At 42.2% G+C, this 25952-nt stretch overlaps 1 protein-coding gene across 3 annotated transcripts in view; it reads left to right on the plus strand.

Moving 5' to 3' along the window:
* Window positions 1–25952, plus strand: part of PAPPA (pappalysin 1) — a 228169-nt gene that overhangs the window by 81721 nt on the left and 120496 nt on the right. For all 3 annotated transcript variants that reach the window (XM_073313934.2, XM_073313935.2, XM_073313938.1), the window contains 3 exons: window positions 2000–2192; window positions 9837–9958; window positions 17928–18435. In XM_073313934.2, the coding sequence (XP_073170035.1) occupies window positions 2000–2192; window positions 9837–9958; window positions 17928–18435 (823 nt within the window). The remainder of the gene's footprint in view (window positions 1–1999; window positions 2193–9836; window positions 9959–17927; window positions 18436–25952) is intronic.

Here is a 25952-nt window from a genome sequence, read left to right on the forward strand (position 1 = left end):
AGCAAGGATAGATATTAAAGTACTAGCCTGGGGGCTGTAAGATCTTCAATTCCCTGCTCCACCAGAGACTTCCTCTGGGACCTTGGGCAACTCATTTAGTCTCCCTGTGTATCTGTAAAATAGGGATATATAAATCCCTACTTCTTAGCAATGTTATGAGGAGGAATACACTAAAAGTTGCGGTCAGGGGACTCATGCTATGATAACTGGGGGCATGTAAGTACCTATGATAGCTAGATAGATAATTATCTCCATTTATGCATGGGGAAAAGCAGATGAAGTGATTTGCCCAGGATCACCCTAGAAATCTGCAACAGAGCCAGGGAGTTGCAGAGCTGTTAAAAAAATGGAATGTTTCTGTCACCGAAAATGTCAGCATTTCAAGATGACTTTCCATTCTGATTCAGAACAGAAAGTTGAAATGTCAGAAAATTCTCATGAAATGAAACTTTCTGAAAAGTTTCAAATCAAGGATCAAAGAGGCGAATTTCGACATTATTAACGTGCTGAAACGACATGTTTCATTCTGAATCGACATTTTGAAATGAAATTTTTATTTTAAATAGACATTTCAAAACTCAACAGAATTTTGTTTGTATTCCCCTGATTGCATAACTTTAAAAAAAATTGAATTTGATCTTTTCCCATGGAAAATTTTGACTTTTGGGAAAACTACATTTACTGGTGGGGGAAACAATTTGGTTAAAAAAATTTGACTAGTTCTCTTGAATACAGATTTCCTGAGTCCCAGCTCCGTGCTGAAGCCACAAGAGCATCCTTCTTAGATTCACAGAGTTTAAGGCCAAAAAGGACCATTAGATCATCTAGTCAGAACTCCTGTGTATCACAGGGCATTACATTTCCCCATTTACCCCTGTCGTGACCCCAGTAACTTGTGTCTGACGAAAGCCTATCTTCCAGAAAGGCATACAGTCTTGATCTGAAGATATCAAAAGATTTCATAAATGGTCACGTGACAAAACCGTCAACCCCCTCTAACTGAGCCTGGTTTTAAAATGTGCTAGGTTCCTGGTGAAATTCATTTCCGTGCTCACAACCACCTGTTCACCTCAAACTTTCAGCTACCCAGCCTCAATCCATCACTACTGCAGACCCAGGACCCCCCTACTTACTATTGCCAACTGGCCTGTGGGTAGAGACTGTTTCTTCTGCATTCCCTACTGCCTTCTGGGCCTCTGAGGGGTAACAAGTGGCTGATCCCACATTTTCTACCTTTGGGGAGAGGGCCATTAAACTCACTTATCCAGTTGTCTTTGGAGAGGCCAAGAAGCAGCTTGACACCCACTCCCTCACCTTCAAAGGGGAGAGAGAGAACCTCCATCTCTTGGTGCAAATGGTTCTGTATTTCCACTGGAGCAAGTAGTTCTCTGCCATACTCCCTTGTTACCACCCTAGGCCTTATGGGCATTACCTTCCCCGAGGCTTAATGCAGAGCCAGCAGTGGTGGGAAAGGGAGGACTTGGAGGATGAGGATGTGTGGGGAGTCAGTCCAAACAGAAAGGGAGCTAAAGAAGAAACAGAGGCAGGATAAGGAAGGCGTGGGGGAGAGTCGTGCTCTGAATTGCGCTTTCGTTCCATTCCCTGCCCACCTTTCCTTAAAGACAAAACCTTTTTCTGCTCTCACATTCAAGTGTAGACCCAGCTCTGACCAGAAGGTGCTGCACTCAGGCTGTCTGGCTCCTTTCATACCTCTATGCATCACTGCCCTCCTTGGGGTGACCTTCAGGATCTTCCTGTGTGCCCCAGGCCATAGCAAGAGAGGAGGGCTGATGTTGTTTTGGTTTTTTTTTTTTTTTTACTTCTGTTTCCTTTCACCTGTCTCCAGAAGTGATGACTGTACTAATTTGTTCACAGGCCATTAACTCCCGAGAGCAGGGAGAGCCCATTCCAACATCTGCAAGTAGCTTGGGAGCTCACGTTTGCCACATCATAATTCTCTCCTCTCTCTCTCCTTATCTCTCGCTTTGTTGGTTTTCAGACGACGACTGCACCAATTCCTTCACGCCCAATCAGATGGCGAGAATGCACTGCTACTTGGACCTGGTGTACCAGAGCTGGCAGCCTGTCAAGAAACCCGCTCCAATTGCCATTGCCCCTCAGATCGTGGACCGAACTTCGAACTCCATCACTCTGGAATGGTTTCCTCCCGTTGACGGTCATTTCTTTGAAAGGTGATCACGAGCTTTGATGTGCTGCAGCCCTTAACCTGAAAGAGTCAGGGAAAGGGAACATGGAAGTAACCAGATGCCCTACTTCAGGAAAGCAGTTAAGCATATGCTTAAGTGCTGTCCTGAATAGAGATGCTTTCCTGAATAAGAGCTTATTCCTGAATAAGAGCTTATTGATCTATTTTCACCATCTCTATCAGTCCCTTTGTTCCTTTATTGGTCTGGAGCATTCTCTCTAGGTCCTTTGATTGGGCATTTAAAGAGCAAATCTCCTCCATATTTGATCTAAAGCAGCGATTTTGGTTTTGCGATCTCTGCTGTTATTGCTGCCCATTCACAAATAGATACTCACAGACAGCTCTATTATCTTCACCTCGGACGGCAAGTCCTTCCTACTCCCATGTGCAAAACAGGGCAAATCCTGCCTGGCTTCCATGCTTCAGAGCCCAGATCCTGCCTCTGCTTCCCTAGCAGTGGAAGCTCTGCAAGAGGGCAGCAGTGTTTGGAAGAGCACCCCGCATCTGCTGTAAAGTAGCAGAGCAGGTGGAAATGGTGCAAGGGCAGAGCCGGAGATCCTAGCTCCTCTCTGCTCTGCAACTTGCCAAAATGACCAGTAGGGCTACTTCAGCCAATAGCCTTTGCAGAACATCTCAGCAGCCACACGACCGCTGGGAGGGTGGATTCTTTTCCCCACCCCACAGAACAATTAGTCAGTGCACGGACCAGCTGCTCAGGCTTGTAAGTGGCACGTATGATTTGGCCCTATAAACCTGACGTGTGCCCCTGGCTATATATCAAGTAGAACTTGTCTAGAAGAGGACGTGTGCATATGCAGCTGGCTGGCTGTCCTTAATACAGAACCAAGATGAATGCAATGCCGTGGCTGATCATTTCAACACGCAGCAGTCAAGCAGTTCGTAGTTACAGCTACCATAACTCAGCCCTCCACAGCTCTCGACTTGCCCAAGCCATGCTTTCCTGTCTACACTTCTGTTTTTAGCCATGGAGCATCCCGCTGCCTCTCTGCTGCTGGAGCCTTTCCCCGCTGCAGGTAAAGACTCCAGCAATGGGGAAAAGCTTTGGCAGCTCCCCACGGCTAGCACCTTCCTGCTACAGGGGTGTGGGGAAGGTTCTGACAGCTCCTGGCCGCTGGAACCCTTCTTCTCTGCAGGGAAAGGCTCCAGCAATGGGAAAAGGCTCATCCTTTCCCCGCTGCCTCCCTCCCACCAGAGCCTTTCACTGACCCATGTAGTTACAGGCTGCAGTGTGGACGTAGCTTGCTTTTCACTGCGGTGGGTAGCTACGAAGACCCACTGGCAGAAGTGGTGTGTAGTGAGACGTAGCCTCAAGGTGTATGCCATTAAAATATATTTATATGCAGATTGGCTGAGTGGTGGCAGCCATGGGAAGCCTAACTGAACTTCCTCACACGTTTACAGTCTCAGTCTTAGCATTGCAGTAAACATGCCAAAATAATACAATGCCAAATGCTGGGACTGGAGGACAGGAGGCGGATCACCTGTTCTATTCATTCCCTCCGAAGCGTCAGGCACTGTCCACTGTCAGAGACAGGATACTAGGCTAGGTGGACCATCAGTCTGACCCAGTGTAGCCATTCTTTTGTAATAGCCTACTTTGTTTGCATTGAATTTCCATGGTTTTTGTTTTGCTTTTTTTATAAAAGAGAAAACTTTATTGAACTCCCATTGGAACCAATGCAATCTGCAGTGTATGAGACTGAAGTGCAGTGTTCCAGATACAAGCATATCAGTACATGAATATCTATCTGAACACTCATATTTATTTAAAGGAGAGCACCTTGAAATATGGGGCATTCAGTGGATGTAATTCCCGCCTTGTGTAGAGCATCAGTACAAGAACTGTGCACCATTTAAGACTCACTTACACTCTATTTTGTGGCTATAAGTGGTGTATAGCGATGGTTCTGACCCTCTGTGCAAAGAGAGTGAATTTCACCCTTTCTGCATGGTAATGTAGGAAATGCCATACCAGATCAGATCAATATCTGATCTCGAGCGTTTTAGCTCACATGTATTTGCTTGTAGTTTTGTAAACTCTCCATTACTTTAACTGTAGTTTTGCAGCAAGACAGACTGCTTTGACAATGTACTTCTGAAAATGTATAGCATCTTATATGAATCATTGAGAATTCTCAGGCAGTTTTGGTCTATATTCATCATAAAGAGATTAAATTAAGCTTTCCCAATATCCATTTAATTTAGATTTCATAAGGAAGTTATTGTATGTTAAATAAATACCATCTGACTGTTAAAAAACATATTGATATGGGATTAATTGTTATGTAACAAAATATGTCTCTATTACATATTTCTAAAACTTTATCAGTAGGTTTTTAATAACTCATTGCTAGTTGGTGCTTAAATGTTACACAATGGATAGCCTGTTAGTCTAGAATGTCATAACAAAGTTATCACATATTAAATAAATACTGATTTCTTTGAAACATATCCTTTGGGGCTTGACATTTATGTGATCAATATTACTATAGATAGTTAAAGAGACATTGTCAAGGAGCTTAGGTCCAACTTTTGATCTTTTAAAAGTTTCCCATCCTAATATAAAGCAAAGTTTTCCTGTGATCTTTTAAACAAATACATTTAGCTACAATCTTTTTTCCCTTAAAGGTAAATACCACTTCTTATATGTTGGGAGAACCAAGCACACTTGTGCCATCATAGGGCTCAATCCTACACCTGCTTACAAATATGCTTAACTTTAAGTACCAAAGATGAGCACATGTAAGCATTTGCAGGTTCTGCGCCATAGTGAAAGAGAACTAGAAAGTGAGGCTGGTCATAGTCTCGTGTGTGGGAAAAGGCTGTCGTGAAGGGCTTTTTTCCTCAGAGCATAAATCATGGGCCAAATCTTGCTTCCTTTGCTGAAATGAGGAGAGCATTCACTTCAATGGGACTACTCATGTAAATTTCAGGAGTTTGATTCTCCACTGCTATGCACCTTGGGCCTAATTCTTATTAGACTGAGGGCCCTTTTACATTGCTCTGGCAGCATAAAGGGGCCTTCAAGTGAGCATAAGTATAATTTATGCTCACCTTAAGTCCCCCTTACACTGTCAGAGCAATATAAGGAGGCCTCAGTATAAATAAGAATCAGGCCCATAAAACCTAGCCATATATTATCAAAGAACAGAAGGCATGTAATGCTGCTGTACTAGAGGCCATTAAGTTTCATAAGTTTGGTGAGACACAAAGCATGACACCAAGGGCCAAGTTCCTTAGGTGTCTTTTAGGAGACATTTTAGTGTAAATTCATATTGTCATCTCTTGTGATTTTGTCACAAGTCTTGCAATATTCATTGTTTTTCTTAAAGGCCCAGCTTCTGGAGTCAGGTGATTACATGAGAATCTAAGCTTTCATTTTTAAAAAAGGCATGTTTCTGTCCCTCATGGTTGCAGAGAAAATCTTGAAAATGTGATCCCTAAAGGCTCAAAACCAGAAAGAAAATAAAAAGAGCCAGAAACGAATTAATCTAATTATTTTGGGCGCCTTGATCTGTGATTTTAGAAAGCTTTGAGTTGGTGATTCTGTGATCTTATTTTTCTATAATATACGCGGAGAGGAGAGTGTTATTTATTTATAACCTCAGCAAACATAGTTATACCAGATACCTACACTATTGGTACATTAAGTCAATCCAATGACTCCATAGCTTTGTATTTTATGTAGTGTATGGCTAGTGTGCCATGCCAGGGTGAAATCTGAATGAATGTCCCTAAATTCTAGTAGGTTACTGAGCCCCTAAGTCTTTTAACACTCAAATCTGTGGGTAAATAGTGCCTCTCGGTCACATGGGTCTAGAATAGAGCTATGCAGAATTTTTTGGGATGAAACATATTCAGGTTGACCAAAACATGTTGTGAATTGTGTTGAATTTGCCCATTTTTTAAATCCAGAAAATAAAGGAAGAAAAACTCCAAAAAAATTGAAATGTTTAGTTTAGATATTTTCAAAAGGAAACGTTTTGATTTTTTTATTTGAAATTACTTTTCATTTTGAATTTTACTTCCTTTTTTTTTTTTTTGTTTCACCAAAAAATTGGGGCAATGGATTTTGGGTCAACCCAAACTGAAAAATGGGTTATTCACACAGCTCAGATCTGCTGTACCTGCCATCCATGTATTCTGCAGAGAAGACCTGTCTCATGGAATAAAAGCATTACCAGAATCTGATGTCAAACATATGTGTTTAAAATAATAATAAAAATAAAAAAGAGGAAACAAAGGGGGAGGGAGAAACCCTGTTCATTTCCTGACTGTCTCAGACCTATTTTAATCTTGTTGTTATCAAGCATCCATTCATGTGGCTACTGCTTGATATGCACAGTTGGAATATAAACAGTTATTGTTATGGGGCTGTGTCGTGTGGCTTGCTCAGGCAAGAACGGACTGAGTGCATCTGATCTTCCAACTCTTCATCAAGACAACTGCATTAATTTCCATGGAACTGCTGATATCTCATTCTTTGCAATACAATATTTTGTGCAGCACAATTCCTAGATATAGATAACTGGGGGTTTTGTTGCTGTTTGTTTGCTTTAATCACCCTTGACAGTTTAAATGTCTCCAAGGACAGGGAAGAGATTCTGAACTCCAAGTAAGCTATATATGTGTTTTTATCCTCAAAAACTTTTAATCTGGATGGAGCCAGCCATGGCAGGAGAAGATGGCATTTCTCCACTGTTCAGTTGCAAATTCATTTTAAATAGGCTGCTATAAGGTTTGTCTCAGTATAGGCTACTGAATCCATTCCACTCAAATGTGTAATTATGGGAGCACATCACCTCTATGCCATCAACTTCATACACTGAAATGTGCCCAGTACTTCGTTTCTCAAAAAACATGGAGGGCGAGATTTTCCATTACCCTGTACACCCAGTATACATGTACAAATTCAGTATAAATTATTGCCATTCTGAATTAGTAACATTTTAAACCCACTTTGTCCTCATTTGCAGGGTAGTGGAGAATCTGGCTCCGAGATTCACAAACCTGTAATAGCAAACTCTTAATCAGTTCTGGTGCCCATGTCTGCTTACAGGATTTGTGTGGCCACGTGTGCATGATTAGACAAACCGAAAGCTTTAACCCAAGAGTCGTCCCTAGCGTAACGCTCCTTTTTTAACCAATGGAGTTATACAGGGGCTGAGTTTTGCTCCCAGTATGGAAAAGTAAGAGGAGAATATCTGTTCACAGCCTATCCCACATAATGCTCCTTGTGATTTCTCTTACCTCCAAGTCATTGCTGAGAAAGGAAAATGTTTTTTCTGTAAGACTATTGCTTTTTCCACCATGATAACCTATGATGAAACTATAGCTGCTCATTTAAGTAAAAAGCAGTCCTAAATGTGGAAACTTGGATTTCCATGCCCTGTGTTCCTCCAGGAGCAAGTGCTGCTGCAGGAGTTTCTTTGTAGAGAGACTGAGAACTATTAGCTATTGAGGTCTAGTAAACAAATTACCATTAGGGTCTAACACAAATGCCTGGTGATAATTCTGTGTTTCACTTACTTAGTATCTTTCATCCTAGGATCTTAAAGCATTTTACAAATGGTAATTAGTTGAGCCCTATTATTTACTCAAACCATGACTAACTCAATAGTTAACATGTCCTATGAAATACTGTAGTGGAGTTAAACCAGCGTGTTGTGCAATTGGTCACTTGAAGTCACATAATATTCTTCTGCTCCCTGAATGGGTGGTCAACTTTTTAGAATGGAAGACCCACAAATGCTGAATAGCAGGTAACCCATCATAGAAGTGTAGGACTAGAAGGGACCTCAATAGGTCATCGAGTCCAGTACCCTGCACTCAAGGCAGGAATATGTAATAACTAGACGGTTCCTGACAGGTGTTTGCCTAACCCATTCTTAAACAGTGACAGAGATTCCACAACCTCCCTAGGCAATTTGTTCCAATGCTTAACTACCCTGTCAGGAAGTTTTCTCTAATGTCCAACCTAAACCTCTCTTGCTGCAATTTAAGCCCATTGCTTCTTGTCCTATCCTCAGAGGTTAATGAGAACAATTGTTCACCTTCCTCCTTGTAACAACCTTATATGTACTTGAAAACTGTAAAGATGTCTCCCCTCAGTCTCCTCTTTTCAAGACTAAACAAACACAGTTTTTTCCAATCTTCCCTCATAGGCCATGTTTTCTAGACCAGTGTTTCTCAACAACTGGTCCATGGATCAACGCCGGTCCCTGAGATCTCCCTGACCCAGATTAGGAAGGCAGTAAGCTGGTCACTGGTAACAAAAAACGTTGAGAAACACTGTTCTAGACCTCTCATCATTTTTGTTGCTGTCATCGGGACTTTCTCCAGTTTTTCCACATCTTTCCTGAAATGTGGCATCCAGAACTGGAAACAAGTATCAGAGGGGGTTTTTTTACCCACGAAAGCTTATGCCCAAATAAATCTGTTAGTCTTTAAGGTGCCACTGGAGAACTGGAAACAACCCTCCAGCTGAGAGTAGAGCAGAAGAAGTACTTCTCATGTCTTGCTTTCAACACTCCTGCTAATACATCCCAGAATGATGTTTGCTTGTTTTGCAACAGTGCTACACTATTGACTTACATTTAGCTTGTGATCCACTATAACCCCCAGATCCCTTTCCACAGTACTCCTTCTTAGGCAGTCATTTCCCATTTTGTATTTTTACAATTGATTGTTGCTTCCTAAGTGGAGTACTTTGCATTTGTCCATATTGAATTTTATCCAATTTGCATGCAACCATTTGTCCAGTTTGTCCAGATAATTTTGAATTTTAATCCTACCCTCTGACCTTGCAGCCCCTCTGAGCTTGGTGTCATCCACAAACTCTATAAATGTAGTCTCTCTATGCCACATCTTTGAATGGATAATCTATTTGTGCCAAAATTTGTGATACCTTCATGGTCTGCAAACACTTTTCAAAAATACTTCCAAATGAATAAGACCCAGAGTCATTGCAAACTGCCGGGCAGGCCAGATCTTCAGCTGGTGCAAATCAGTATAGCTTTATTGAAGTCAATGGAGGTAAGACAATTTACACCCGTTGAGGTTCTGGCCCTGTGCACTTAGTAAAAATATTTGTGAATCAGTGAGATTGTTTGTTTTTTTTCCCCATACTCTACCATCTTTGCTCACAGAACCTTATTCAGGTAGCTGTTATTAACCATATTTTACAGAGGGGGAAATTGCAGCAGAAGAAGTGCCTTACCTAATGTCATGCATGAAGTCCATGACAGAGCCAGGAATGGAACTGCACTCTCCTGATGCCTATTTCTCTGCTTTAACAACTAGACAGGGTTTTCTTTCATTGGGGTTTGATCCAGTTGTAGAGAAGAAAAAATAAATAACCCAGCATGGTTTTACAAGTTGCTGTCATTTTGTATTCTGTATTCATTTTAAAAACACAGATGCAGTCTTCACAGGCTATTAGCTGAACCCTACAGAAGGTCATGCTGAAAAGTGCAGTTTGCCAATGCCCTAAGAAAAGGGGGTTAAGTGGAATTGAATTCTAAATCTTGTGGCTTTTAGTATTGTAGGAGAAGCAGCTCATTCAGCTGTTACTAAGTTGATGTGTCCTTCTGTTTTCCTGGCTTCCTAGAGAAGTGGGATCAGCATGTGATCTGTGTACAGAAGGAAGAGTCCTGGTGCAATATGCCTTCGGTGCCTCTTCACCAATGCCATGTGATCCATCTGGGCACTGGAGTCCACGGGAAGCAGAAGGTGAGTCGGAGGGAGGGATGGCTCTGCCATGGAAGGGAAAAGGTGGGGGATGGGTGGAAACACTAGAATGGGAAAGAAGGGAGAAAGGGGCAAAATGAGGAAGAGATAAAGTTAACACTGGTTATCTTTTCATGTGGCATGAACGAAAATAAAGGGCAGATAAGCACACAGGACCGGTTTCCACCATGGCATAGCTCATTAGCTGAAATCTGTGTGCTCAGACGTACCTGTACAGCTCCCATTTAAGTCAGTGGGAGTTGAGCATGAATTTCTGAGAGCAGAACTGTACCAAGAAACCAACTAATCTGATTTGTAACGTGAAGTGAAATAGGTGCCGACAGAGAGGCCTGTTTACTCCAACCCACAAAAATGCAATATTTAATTTTATTTATTGAGGCCCAGATTCTACCATCTTTATTTGCATTGAGTAGTACCTTACTCCAGGAGTAGCCTCATTGAAAGCAGTGGGGACTACTTACAGAGCAAAGTACCCAGCAGCAGGAATAAGGGAGGCAAAATCAGTTCCTTGATTGATTAATGATTGATTAATTTCAATGTATCCCAAATGGCAAGTGCTGACTTATGGGGTGTTACTATGAATAGTCCTGCATAGCAGTTAATGCCAAGAAATTTAAAAAACAAACAAACCAACAACACAGCACAAGTTTAAATGTTTACCTGCTAGATATGCAGTTTTAGCTCAACAAGGTTAGGAAAAGCTTGGGAGAGTTGATTCCCCACTCAGTTACACCTAGTTTATAAGGTGTAGCTCTGTCCATTTCAATGGAGTTATACCAGTGTAGAACTGATTTAAGACAATGGAGAATTGGGCCCCAAATTTTTATAATCTACCTTCCTAGTGTATCTTAATATAGGATCCTTCATTGGTTTCTGGGGACTGCATAGTTTTCCATAGTTTAGAAGAAAAACTTTTTCATCAGGAATCCTTGCGATATATTTCCTTTTCCCTCTTTTCATCCATATGAAGCAGATTTTTGTCCAAGCACTGATTATTCCAGCTTTAGATTTAGATATTAAGCTGGATATTTTACAAACACTGCAATTGAGACACAAACCATGGTATGAAATATCTTTCTGAGCTTCGTAGAAATTGAACTGGTTTTCCATAAAAAGCTGTGACCCATTGTTGGTTTCATCTCATCAAGATGATCAGGGGATCAGAAATGGGCAAGGCAGCTGTCAAAGGTTTTGGTCTCCTTAAAGAGCATGAGAGACAGATGAACCGTTCACCAGAAAATAGATTGCGTGAATAATTCACACTGAATAACTTATTCAGTGTATCTAGCCTCTTTTTTTTTCCCTGTCTGTTGAATGTCCACAAGCAGATCTCAGTGCCCTCAGATGCATTCCCCATTCAAGTTCACCTGACAGATTGTTCCCATTTTTTAAGTCTGTGTCTTAATCACAAATAGTGAATGGATGATACTCAAAAGATTAAACATGCATTGTGATTGGTTGTATAAATTCCATGCCATTGTTTCTGTTCCTTGACTTGTTGACTTGTAACTACTATAATCTAGAGGCAGTAGGAAGAAGCCAGTGGGGCTTTGTATCTTTCAGGGTGAGGGAGCAGAGAAGCAGGATTAGAGAAATCTGGATCTAGAGCTGGCTAGAGGATGGAAGTCTCATCTCACAAAGGATTCTGAGATTTCAAACTCTGGCTTTATTCCGAATTGGACCAAAAATAGAAAATTTCTAAATTCTCCACGAAGGAAAATTCTCCCCCCAAATTAGTTTGGGGGTCTCAGTCAAGCCATTTTGTTTCTATTCATTTTGTTTACATGTCGAAGTTATATATATACATTTTATAATATATCATAAATATAATACAAAAGATAAACACTGTTAAAACAATAAGTCATTTCAAAACAAAAGATTGAAATGTTTCAACATTGTCAAAACTCATTCCTACCCCCCCCACTCCACCCCCCCGTTTTCTTCCAGAATGAAATTCTGGTGAAATCAACCGCATTCCGCAAAGCATGTTGATATTGACAGACCCGCACAATGCATCGGAATATCTGGTTCTGTCTAAATGTCTCCAACTAGCGCTAATTTGAAACCACCTTTTCCTTTTGGATCACACAGGCCTAACCAGAGGCAATATTGCTAGAAAAAATGGGCCACTGTAAGATATTATTAGCGGGCTGCAGAGTTTACATTTAATTTCCTCTTGTCACAGTGTGTGCCTGCATATTCTTAGCTATGAAATGTGCAGTCAGATCCTTATCTATCTCATTCAATTGCAGTTGGACCATAGCTATGGCGAGGGGTTTTGGAAACCGTGTCTGGCTACTGTGTTAATCATCCGTGTCCTCTCCCATATATAAGATCTACCAAGTGGATGGCATTTGCTGGTCTGTAATTTTCCGTCATCACCACCCAGTCACTGGCATACAGTAACTGTGTGTGTTTGTGTTTGCACACTTGGTCTTAGTTGCAGACAGCCTAGTTAGATCATTGCCTGACTTCGTTAATTGTCTCTCTGCGAGTATTCAGCAAGCTTAAAAACCACTTTCTGCAATGATTCATGTGTGTAAACACTCCACTACTTGAATGGTCATAGGAAGCAGCCTTGAAAGAGGAAAAAGCATGGTCAAAACAAGCTCATCTTAAAGTTTGAGCCAATATTCATGGGAAATACTTTGTGGTACTCTTCCAGCTTACCAGAAAACCACAGTTCTCACATGGATCAAAAGCTACAATGAACCCAATTTGTGCAATTTCAAGCCTTAAGTTCTCTTTGTCAGTCAAGGGTAGGTTGTGGTTGCCTGTGTCATGCTGATTAAGGGAAGCTGGGAACATGGAATAGCCACGATGGATCAGACCACTGAAAAATCCAGTACTCTGCCTCTGGCAATGGCCAAATACATTGCTCAAGAGCGGTTCATTCCATATTCGAATTTGAGCTGTCTTAATTGGACACATAGGTCACATGGTATGGTTTTTTTGCCCTGAATGAATGAGTGCAACTCAGTGAATCAGGGTTTAGTGTGGTCACTCATGCTTGCAAATCCAAAATGCTCTCTTCGTGTCCATTCTGCACTGCTTGCATAGGATCTGACATTGCTACGATTGTTCCTGCCAATTGACTCATTTACTGGCATATTTGCAGAAGACGAGTGTAAAAGGGGCACAAAGCAAATTTGTTTAAAAATGCTGCCACGTGTTTGGTACTTCTTCCTTTTGCCATAGAAACCCAAAGGTGCATGGAGTAGGACTTTTCACACTCTCCACAATTAAATATAAACTTTTATCTAAGCTCAACACAGTTTCTGACTAATCATAAATTCATACATTCCAAGGCCAGAAGAGACCACTGTGATCATCTTGTCTAATCTCCGGCATAACACAAGCCCTAGAACTTCCCCAAAAGAATCTTTTTTATAAAAAGCATCCAGTCTTGATTTTAAAATTGTCAGTAATGGAGACTCCACCATGAATCTTGATAGGTTATTCTGGTGGTGAATTACTCTCACTGTTAAAAATGTACACCTTATTCCAGCCTGAATTTGTCTAGTTTCAACTTCAAGCCATTGGATCTTTACCTGCTTTATACCTTTATCTGCTAGACTGAAGAGCCCATTATCAAATATTTGTTCCCCATGTAGGTATTTTTAAACTGTAATCAAATGATCCCTTAAACTTCTCTTTGTTAAATTAAATAAATCGAGCTACCTGAAATTTTTTAAAGTAGTAACATCTGTAGTTTGCTCAGACTTTCAGTCTATGCAGGGCCGTGGTCAAGCATACAGTGTAGCTACTCAGAACGGCTGTTGCTTAGTATGGATAAATGTCTTGTAGTATTAAACTCTCTGCAGTTGGAGTGAAATTCACCCCCTGTGGGGGAGTTAGCCCACTGGCTGTGTAAGTGTTGCACAAGCGTTGTGCTGGGTGGATTGCACCCTTTCTGAGGACGTCTCTCATTTGTGCCAAAGGAGTCTGCATTGCAGCACTGTCTGGGATTTGAAAACCTGGGAAAAGAAAAGGGGGAAGAAGGAGGGAAGGTGAATGGAAGAAAGACAATGTGGTCCAGTGGATGGGACGCTAACTTTTGGAACCCTGGGTTCTACTCCTGGCTCTGCCACTCATGCACTGTGTGACCTTTTTAAAAGAGCCCCATCTCAAGCCTGACTTTCAGAGGCGCCGAGTGCCCGCAATTCCCAGTGAAGCCAAAGTGAGCCATGGGTGCAGCACACCACCGAAAATCCTGCCCGACGTGTCAGTTTGGGCACCCAAAAACAGGAAGCCGAAGCCAGTGGCCACCTTTGAAAACCTGGGCCTGGCCCCAAACCACTCTGTGCCTCAATTTCCCCATTTGCCAAATGGTACTTACCCTCCCCCGTCGAAAGTCCTTGGGGATCTGTGGGTAAAACGTTTTCTTTGGGCTGCTCTCAGGAGCTCAGTGTACCAGATACAGTGTAACCGTTGGACCAGACCGCGCATACACACTGCAGCAAATGTTCTGAGATAATCTGAGCTGGATGGATTATTTGCTACTCAGATTGATCAAACACTCAATACTTGTAAGCCTAGCAGGAATGAGGTTGGGGGGCAGCGGGAGTAGATGGGGGGCTCAGCAGTTGCCCTGCTGGAATCGTGAGAAAGGGAGAGCTAACTAAAGAAATAGTACAGAGCTTGAAACAGAGCCCTGGCTTCCTTCAAAATATGTCACTGCTACTTGAGCTTGGGTCTCTTTCCATGCCTGAGGTAAGTGGCATTCCTGCTGCACAGGGATGTGTGTGAGGGGTAGAAAGGGTACGTGTGGAGGGGGCTAATGGGGAAAGGGTGTCACCGTTTGGCCCTCTGCCAGGACTGCATTTGCTGTAGGGAAATCATTCTGCATCTGGACTCCTTTTGACTGAACTGGAGAGTCTTTGCTACAAGCCAACCTTCAGGGAAATAAATAATAAATAATAAAACATATTTCTAACACTTCAGAGGATCGCAGACCATGAGAAAAACTCACATATTGGCATTTTCTTTTTAAATTAACACTCATGTCCTCTCTTAATTGTGTTTGACCAGTGCTTTGTTTCCCTTCTTTTCTTCCTCTGTTACATTCGGCTGTGTGCTCTCTCTCTCTCTCTCTCTCTCTTTATCTTTACTTTCCCTTCCTTCTCTCCTCTGCTTTGTATTCTCCCTGTCCAGCTGACTCCCTCTCCGTGTGGTTATTTGGGAAGGAAGAGGGAATTTATAGCTCGCACTGGATTCTGTTACCGACTGTTCCACCCATCCGACCTCTCTGGATCTTTCAGTACATGATTTCATGCCAGATTGTAATGTTACCAACTATTTGGGAGCCCAGCAAGCATTGTGGCTTTCATTAGCTTTTAGTAATACCTCCTGTGTTGTAGAGCAAAGCCAGTGGTGAGAAATTTAAGAGCACATTTTCTCGTTATTTCATCACAACGGGTGAAATTCACACAGCACAGAGCCAACACAAGGTCTATGCACCACTTCCATCCAAAAGCCTGGGCTTCCATCACACGGCATCAGCCTTGTACTGGCCTTCAGCACAGTAGTGAATTTCACCCAAAGAGCCCTTGTGAACACGTCAACCTCTTAACAGCACAATGTAGCTGCCCTTCAGAGTAATCAAATGCACTTTATTTGTTCTTTGTGTCCTTTGGAGAGAAATAGATTATTTGAAAGTGATTCATAGATTCCTAGGCCAGAAGGCACCATTGTGATCATCTAGTCTGACCTCCTGTCTAACACAGGCCAGAGAACTTCCCCGTCACTCTCACTGTTAAAAAATTATGCCTTATTTCCAGTCTGAATTTGTCTAACTTCAGCTTCCAGCCACTGGATCATATTATAGCATTCTCTACTACACTGAAGAGCCCTGTACTAAATATGCATTCCCTATTTAGGTGCTTATAGGCTGTAATCAAGTTACCCCTTATCCTTCTCTTTGTTAAGCTAAATAAATTGATCCTCCTGAGTCTGTCACTAGAAGACAGTTTTTCTCATCTTTTAATCCTATTCCTGGCTCTTCTCTGAGTCCTCTCCTTTTTTTCAACATTCTTTTTGAATTGTGGACATCAGAAATAGACAGTGTTCCAGCAGTGGTCATACCAGTGCCAGACACAGAGCGACATAACCTCTCTTCTACTCAAGATTCCCCTGTTTATGCATCCAAGGATTGCATTAGCCCTTTTCTCCAGTGTCACACTGGGAGCTCAAGTTCAGCTGATCATCCACCACAACCCCAAAATCCTTTCAGAGTCACTGCTTCCCAGGATAGAGCTCCCCCATCCTCTAAGTATGAAATACTTTCTTTGTTCCAAGATGTATACATTTACATTTAGCCATATTAAAATACATATTGTTTGATTATATCCAGTTTACCCAGAAATCCAAATCAGTCTGTATCAGTGATCTGTCCTCCTTGTTATTTGCCACTCTCCCAATTTTTGTGTCATCTGCGAAATTTATCAGTGATTGATTTTTTGTTTACTTTGTCATTAATAAAAAATTTTTAAATAACGTAGAACCAAGAACAGAATCTTGCAGGACCCCACTAGAAACACACCCTGTTGATGATGATTTCCTATTTACAGTTACATTTTGAGACCTATCAGTTAGCCAGCTTTAAATCCATTTAATGTGTGCCATGTTCATTTTATATCATTCTCATTTTTTAATCAAAATGTCATGCTGTACCAAGTCAAATGCCTTATAAAATCTAAGTATATTACATCAACATTATTACCTTTATCAACAAAACTTATAATCTTATAAAAATCAAATTAGTTTGACAAGATCTACTTTCCATACACCCACATTGATTGGCATGAATTATATTACCCTATTTTAATTCTTTAATCAAGTCCCATATCAGCCACTCCATTATCTTGTCCCAGCTTGATGTCATACTGACAGGCCCATAACTACCCGGAACATCCCATTTACTGTTTTAAAATATTGGTACAGCATTATCTTCCTTCCAGCCTTCCGGAATTTTCCTAGTGTTCCAAAACTTATTGAAAATCAATATTAACCATCCAGTAATCGCCTCAGCCAACTCTTTTAGAACTCTTGGATGTAAATTATCTGAATCTGCTGATTTAAAAATAACTAACTTTAGTAGCTGTTGTTTAACAACTTACTGAGATACTAGTGGAATGGACAGAACATTATCATCATCATCATATGATGAGAGAGCATCATCTGTTCATTTCCCCCCAAACATGGAATAAATGTATTTATTGAACATTTTCGCCTTTTCTGTGTTGTTATTGATAATTCTTCCATTTCCATCCACTTATGGACCAGTAACATTGTAAGGATTCTTTTTCTTCCTAATTATATAATAAAATGCCACAAGAGGGTATAGTTAGCAGCAATGAGGTGAAATTAAAGTAACGAGAATTGAGGCTGATTGTTGGAAAGAATCATTTGCCACTTTGAGCTCTTTCAGACTGTGGAATCATCACAGTGGTAGCAACCTTCACTTGAAACTGGAGATTGAAAATACGGGGCCAGGTTTACTGATACCTCCAGATGTTTTGTGCCTCTCTGGTGATGAAAGACAGCCCTAAACTGTGCTCAGCCAGCCAATGAAACTGTGTTTGTGGTTCTTTTGCATGGCCATGATGTGCTGGCAAATCCAGCTCATATTGTACAGTACAGAACAATCTTGCATTAGCAGTTGGACAGGACAGATTACCTAAGAGCTCATTTCTCACCCAATTGCTGTGTCACACAAAACCTTTCTGAAATGTAGGGTACAGTTCTAGGTAGCCTCCTACTTCCTTCCACAGTCTCTCAGTCCTGATATCTTTCATCCTTCCATCTAAATATATAGCTTATCTCCCTGCCTGGAGGTGGCCTGCTCTACTCTTAGCTTGTAGGTTTGTATTTCAGAAGACTGTAAAATCAGTGCTAAGCCATAGTCTCTAACATCCTTTATCTCTCTTCTTTGCTTCTGCCTTTCCTTCAGGTCACCCTGATGTAGAGCAACCTTGTAAACCCAGTGTCAGGACTTGGAGTCCCAACTCAGGGGTCCACCAGCACACAGTACCGCCAGTCTGTCCCGAGCCCCAGGGTTGCTATCTGGAGCTGGAGTTCCGCTATCCCTTGATCCCAGAGTCCCTCACAGTCTGGGTGACATTTGTCTCCACGGATTGGGACTCCAGCGGAGCAGTGAATGACATCAAGCTGCTGACCATCGGCGGGAAGAACATCTCTCTGGGGCCCCAGAACGTCTTCTGCGACATCCCTCTGACCATCAAGCTGAATGCCAAACAGGTGGGCGAGGAAGTGTACGGCATCCAGATCTATACCTTGGATGAGCACCTGGAGATTGACGCGGCCATGCTGAGCTCTATCCCGCGAAGCCTGCTGTGTACAGACTGCAGACCCATCCGGTACAAGGTGATCCGGGACCCTCCCTTCCAGACTGGTTCTCCATTTGTCATCTCAAACCTCAGCAGGAGATTCATGGACACGTAAGTATCTCTAGTCAGAAGGATGGACACACGGTTTTGGAAACGTCTCTCCCCATAAAATTACACTGGAATGGCAGGGTTCTGAAATACTTAGAGAGGCTGACTCTCCGCAAGAGAGGGCACTCTCAGGGTATATGTCTGGAACTGGAGGTACCAAAATCACATGAGACAGCCGGACCTCGTGGGCTTTCCAGCCTAGATTTGCAGGCACAAGAAGTTCAGATATTTTTTTTACTGCCCAGACTACCAAATACTTATCCAAATTCTGAACTTTGTGAGAGAATCCATGAGAGGGTTTTGGGACTTGCATAGCGACACTCAGAAGAATATCTTTTGTAAGAAATATGTGTGTTGTGGTGGGAAACCATTTGGAACGCTCTTATTGGGAACACCCAAAGCTGAGGTTGGCAGGTGGGTGGGAGAGAGAGAAGTGCATATATTTGTTTACATTTTTAATTAATTTATTTCAGCTACATTTGCATCCCTCTTATAATCACTTTCTGCAGCTGAGTTTTGTTAGCACAAAAGTTTGCAGATTTGAGTGGGACTTACATGAAACGTGCCTTTTGCAAGTTCTCTGTACACAGGTGAATTTCACACTGGGTTTTAGCCTAAAGCCTGATTAGAAGGGTTATGCTTATCCAATCAGGGAACATAAACATTACCATGTGACTTTTATTAGGCCAATCAGCTATGCACAACTTAAACCAAAGGAAAAGTAAAATAGTGTAATAACTTCAAAGTAATTCATGCTCTGTTCACAGACATTCCACAAACAGAAAAAAGCAAAACTGTTTAATAAAAGTATTCTTTAGTAATTATTCACTCACCTTTAGCAACACAATGAAGCCCTTTTGAAAATTAACATCAGATAAAAGGAACAAAGCTGCTAAGGAAAGCACATGCTAATTTTAAAAAAATATAATCTTACTACTAATAGCTAATAGCAAGGAAGACTACATCGTTACAGCTTTCTAAAGAGTTTTAAAATATAATAAAACAGAATAATTAACAATCCAGTAATTATAAGATACTGCCACTTTGGCAGCCCAACTGTACAACTGAGAGAATGCAAATAGTCTCTGAGCGCATGAGAATCCAGGTTAATTATTAAAACCAAAAAATGTACATCATTGGGGCTCCTCAGATGCTTAAAGTTAAGCATGCGCTAAAGTATTTTCCTGGACTGGTGCTTTAATTTGCAATATTGCTGGCACTTACAGTAAATAAGGCCATTGGCCTTTTGGAAATATGGGAAATTGTGAATTTTCCCATGGTTTTTGCTGCAAAAGCATCTTTGCCAGAAAACTGGCCCATTCTTGTTGGAAAAAAGGACTGGTTTTGCTTGAAACATATGCATTCCTTAGCACAAGTTCCATGAAATGGGCCGAATTCTGAGTTCATAATGAAATGTGGAGGAAAAAACCTTTGAATTCTGAGCACTGTTCTATCAAACTTTGTTCTGAATATTTTTCAGACCTCTATCTGATAGTCCTCTTAACTGGTTTTGAGAGAAGGAGGATGATCTTGTGATTAGAGCACTGTCCAGGGATTCAGGACACCTAAGGTTCAACTCCCAGCTCTGCTCCAGGTTCTTTTGTGACCTTGGACAAGTCATGGGGGATAAAACTTTCAAAAGTATCTAACTGACTTAGGAGCCTAAGTCCTGTTTTTAAAAGTAGCTTAGACTCCTAAGTGCCACAGAAAGTCAATGTGTCTTAGTCTCACCAGTCCCTTTTGAAAATGGGGCTTAGGCTCCTGTGTCACTTAGAGCCTTTTGACAATTTTACCCATGGGCTCTTTGTGCCTCCCTCTCTGTAAAATGGGGATAATAGCACTGCCCTATCTCCTGGGTGGGCAGTGGGTAATAGCTCAGGTACTATAGTGATGAGGACCAAATAGATCCCTAGGTAGATTGTGTAAGTGCACAATCTGATTGGTTCTTTCTTTTGTCATGTGGCCGAATCCTTTGTATTCTCAGTTAGGAGCTAGATTGAGGCAGGATAAGCTTTCCATCATCAGTCTGGGCAGAGTATTTTTTACTCACCAAGCAGAAAGGAGAGGGCTGCTGGTGGCCCCTCACCAAGGCACCCATGAAAGAGAAGCTAGAATATGTCCCTATGTAAACACGTACATAAAATATCGCTTTGAAATATCTCTGAGCCCAGATTCTCTTCTGCCTGTGTGTTTGATTCTGTATACGTGGAACTCAGCATCCCGCTACCAGCTGACAGTGCAGCCCATCTGTCTCTCCGTAAACCCCAGCCCAGTTACCCCTCCTCATTGTTTTTGCATGTTTCCAGATTGACTAGAGTGGCATCCACACATGTATATAAAAATATTGTGGAGGAAGTTGCACATCTCTTCCCCTGCCTCCTCTGACCTTGGTCTCTGTTTTCTCTTTTCTTCCTAAAGAAAATATTTGCTTGTTCTGTTTTCTCTGAGGAGGATCTTTTCCCCAGGTGTGGCAGTGATGAAAGGAAAATTAATTTCTCATACCCTCTTCCTGCTGGTGAAGAGAACATCCCCCTAAGCTGAAAGGGGAGACAGTCTTAATTGATGGCTCTTGCCTAGTCAGCATTAGGTGCTCTTACAGGAGAGAGAAAATAGCTAGAGTAAGGCAAACCTTTTATTAAGGAACACAGACCCATCCCAACCCTGCCTTCTCTCAGGTTGAATTAGAATCTCAGCTCTCAAGCAGGCTGAGATCAGGGAACATTTCAAAAGGATGGGGCTGAGATCTGAATGGCCCCTTCATCCCTGCAGATTATAGAGTAACCAGGCAAATCTCAATAGCTTCAGAAGACTTTGAATGTCCAGGTTTTCTTGAATCCATTAAATAAAGGGAAACTCATCAGCTATGAACTGACATAAACCAAAAATAGGGGGGAAATAAATAAATAAAATAGGCGAACCAGCTGCAGTGTGAAAATGCTGAGTTCTTCACAGCTCTAGGAATAAGTAGAGAGGGGACTTGCCTGCAAAGTTCAGATCTGAGTGCACATCCAGATCCAAAGTTCCCCAATACTCCTGGGGGTTCAGCTCTGGGGTTTTCATTCAGGCTGATCACTAGAAATAATTAGGGATGGTCAAACCAGTTAACACAAAACCTTTTGAACCCAGCTGTAGCCTGGTATGCTGACCTAGTTAGAGCTGCCATGTAATCAGTAGCTCAACATTTGTTCTGGAGCAAAAACCCTTGAATTTTTAGGGAGAGTTTATAAAGTAGAGAAAGCCTGGGATGGGAAGCTTCCTCCAACATGTCGAGAACATGGGTAGATGTCACTCACAAAAGACTTGTCCTGTTTCATAGCCACAGCAGTCTCCACTTGTCACCCCCTTTTCATGAGTGCAGCCTTTTTATCAGGAACAAATGTTGGCGAAGAGAAGCCATCACAGAGCCGGCTCTCCCTGTGCATTGGTGGCAATGGGCAGCGTACAGACAGAGGTGGTCTGTTCAAAGTTCTAATTTGTACTATAGCTGTACAACTGTATGTACGTGCGTGCTGGAACTCTGGGGAGACTGAGCTGTCGTTGAAGAGTCCACAGCAGGGTTGTATTGTTCCTGTGAATTCCTATACACACTAAAATCCTGGGATCTTGGTCCTCCCGCCATGGGGCATGCGTAACTCCCATTGAAGTCAGTGGCACTTGGCTCCATGGAGAAGAAATTCAGACCCTCACTAAAGATCCCACAGTAAAATTGGGACATGAGTCCACAGGGATACAATAGGGATTTCACAGGGTCCCTAGAAACCTGGGCTCCTGCCTTTATGTCTGTATGTGGCAGTGATGTAAACTGGGTCTGAGCCAACCATTCAGGTTACAGAACAGAGAGTTTAGCTATATCCTTAGCTACATGGCAGGTCATTCATGAAACATGTTCACTGTTTTTTATCAATCAGTCTGTTAGGGTTTAGATACAAATGTAAGGCTTGTAGCTGGCTCTGCAGGAGTGCCCAGGATAGGGAGAAGGTACATGTGGCTTTGGTTCCTGTTATTTGCTTTAAATGGTAAGAGGCCTTGTAGATGTGGCGTGGTTTGTATGTGGTAGCAAAAAAAAAAAAAAACCACCAAAGCAAAAACCCTCTTGATTCTTCACTCTTCTATACCCGTTTGACACTGGTGAAACTCCATTGTCTTCAGTGGGGCTTTACTGGTGTAGAACTGAAGTGATGCAAGGGAGAGAATCAGACTCCCAAGCTTCATCACAGCCTTACTTCTTTCCTGCCTGTGACACCCATCCCCACGGTTTTGGATGGAGAAATCATTTGTATTGTGGGTCTAGGGTTACATTTTGCGGCAAGCTAGAGACTGTTAACCACCTAGACACGGACCAAATGTGCTTGAAGCTTTTTCTCTTTTGGCCAAGTCTTGGAATCTCCCTTCGTCAGTTGTCATTCAGTCCTCAAGCAAAGGTTTCAGTAAAGCCAACTACTGAATAAGGACTTCAGCATTTAGGGCCCGATCCAAAGCTTATTGAAGGCAACAGTCAATGGGCATGGAGCAGGCCATTAGCCAATGATACAGTTGGAAATAATGTGAAGAAAAAAAGTATGATGCAACTAATCAGAAGACAGCATACAGATGACTTGAGCAAGAGAGATATTGTTGGTCCAAATTGCACATTGACAAACCAGGACTCTTGAATCCCATCTGTTGCTTGTGTATTCTTGTTAAGAAGCCTGAGGCTAGTCATGGGGAACTGTACAAATTGTTAGTAAAACTTCTGAGGCTTGGAGGCTGGTTTAAGTTTGCTTCCAGAGGTGTCATAGAACACTTGAAAGTAAGCAGCTCCAGATTCCTCTTCAGCATGAATGAGACTGCTAGTCCAAGACAAAGGACTCTGGCTGAAGTAGAGATGCTCAAGCACCGGTAAGATCACTGCCACCAGGCCCTGGCGGGGAATTATTTTCTCACCACCACACCTCTGACATACATCTTAGACTGGGCAGGGAGGATGACTAATTCTAGTCACACATTCCAGGTATGAATATGTACCATTGCTCACCCACACACAGCACACCAAGTGCCTGGCAGAGAGAAACCAAAAAGAGAAAATCCACTTTTTTTTTTCCTTTCTACTATTCTCCTTAATATTCCTTTTGGAGTGTTTCCTTCACATATGCAATGCTACTAAAAGCTAAAGTGTATGTTGCGATTATTTACAACCTCCAATAGCGTGCTAGGTACTTTACAGAAGAAGTAAACCAGGTCCTTGCGTCAAAGAGCATACAATCAAATGTTCGAGGCTAATATTGCTGCTGTTGCTAGGGATTATACATCTCCATTTAGCTGATCAGAGCTGGCAGCTGGCAGCCACATTCTTTTCTTTTCTTTTCTTTTCTTTTCTTTTCTGATTAGTTTAGTACTGGTTTAAAAATGCCAGGTTATTTTTGCAAGAGAATGAAATCTGCTTCCCACCACCTACAGAATAGGCATTGCAAGTTCCCCTGTACCACCCCCTGCCAAAGCGTTCTAGTCCTGACCTGGAGAAGCAAGAGGGCATGTTCGTTCTCCACTCACTAGGAAGTTTTCCTGTTAAATCTGCACAAAGGTGCATTAGCTATGGTGATGGGTCGTGATTATTAGTTGTTGTGGTTACTTACGTAACACCATAGCTTCGTGTGGCACTGGACAAAACACACAGCTCCAGAGTCTCTGTTCTGGCTGAGCTGCATTTGATGTAATATTAGGAATGAGAGAGCAAAGGTGGGCTTATGCCTTAGCAGTGCGCTGATCCTGAGACAGGGCCGAGACCGTTTTTGGCCCCAGATTCAACTTAGGGTATGTCTACACTGCAGCTAGGTAGTGTAATTCCCGACGTGGGTAGAAATACGGGTGCTAGCACACCAAAAATAGCCGTGTAGTTATGATGGCACCAGCAGCAGGTCAGGCCGGCTGCCTGAATACATACCTAAGATCTTGTATGGGAACGTACGCAGGTGGCTAGCCTGAATGGCTATTTTCCACATGCTAGCTCAAGCAGAGCTAGCATGAGTACATCTGCCTCAGCTGGGAATTACACCTCCAGCTCTGGTGGAAACCTTACCTTAGAGGAGCTTCAGAGTTGCTGTAAGTTACTCACAGCTGTCTGTGCCTCATGGGGTGGTTCCAACCACAGAGAATAGGTAGAATGCAGAAGCACTCTGACCATGACTATTTCCTCCCTAGAGATACTTGCTTCTCCAGGGGCTGGGAGTAGTGATGGAGAGTTGCCACTATGCAAAGAAAATCCTCAGGAGGCATGTTAAGATGGATTTGCAGCCCTATGCCCTGCCAGAGCCGTACAAAGAGGCTATAGAGGGGGCAAGGACGTGGCCCACTATTGAGCTGTAGACAGATAGCCATTAGAACGTGAACTGATACCACCAACTCAAGCCATATTGGCCACCAAGCAAACATTAGTTGAAGATGACTGATTTCAGTCACTACCAGCCATGGTTGCATTTGAACTGGCAACCTGGCAACAGGGTTTTTAGCTGCAAGGTGATATGAAGGTTAAATGGGACCTTTCCCATTAGGCAAAATAATTTATTGCAGGTGAAACAGTCTCGGAGCTGCAGTGAATTTGGCTGTACGTTACTCATGGATAATTACTGTTAGCTGATGTTTCCCTTCTTATGTACCTATTATTTGGGCTTCTAAATAAGGCAAGAAGCCCCAGGAATCTCCCAAGAGTAACAAATGCATGTTCTTTGCTTGATTGAGGAAAGAAATATTGCACAGGCATGTGTTATGCAACAATTTAAAAATAACTCCTTTGTAAAACGTGGACTGAGCCTTGAATACCACAAGAGAGGCAGAAATGTGTTACCTGATTTTTTATCAGCAGCATCAGCTAGTCTAGTTTTTGGTATTACCTTTGTAACTATTGGCCTAATCAGTTGCTGGGCACTTAGTTTTATATCTTTAATATCTTTTGTGTGGGATTAAAATACCAAAATTTGATAAGTTCATGGAGGATAGGTCCATCAGTGGCTGTTAGCCAAGATGGTCAGGGATGGAAACCCAAGCTCTGGGTATTCCTGAATCTTTGACTGCCAGAAGCTGGGACTGAACAACAGAAGATGAATTATTTGATAAATTGCCCTGTTCTGCTCATTCCCTCTGAAGCATCTGGCATTGGCCATTGTTAGAAGACAGGATACTGGGCTAAATGGGCCATTGGTCTGACCCAGTATGGACATTCCTATATTCTTAAGCTTCTGATAAAGTTGGAACTCAGAGTCAAATCAAATGGGAATTGAAAACAGAGCTAGACTGGCATTGCAATGCTGCTCTTCCCTTAATACCCCATTTGGATAGGACATTGATGGGCATGATAGAAACCCTTTTAGGCATATAATGGCTTACAAATATTCTGAACAAAGAGAGGGGCCTATGACAACCTCTCAGGCTTGATCCTGTTCATGTCCTTAATATCTCAAAATTATGGCTCAAGGCTAAGGTTCAGCAGTGACTGTTGCTGATGACGGCCCTTCCGATCTCCAACCTGCCTCCCGGTTGGTTTGCTC

Source organism: Lepidochelys kempii, chromosome 16 (genome assembly GCF_965140285.1).
Source record: "Lepidochelys kempii isolate rLepKem1 chromosome 16, rLepKem1.hap1, whole genome shotgun sequence".
Classification (NCBI taxonomy): Eukaryota; Metazoa; Chordata; order Testudines; family Cheloniidae; genus Lepidochelys; species Lepidochelys kempii.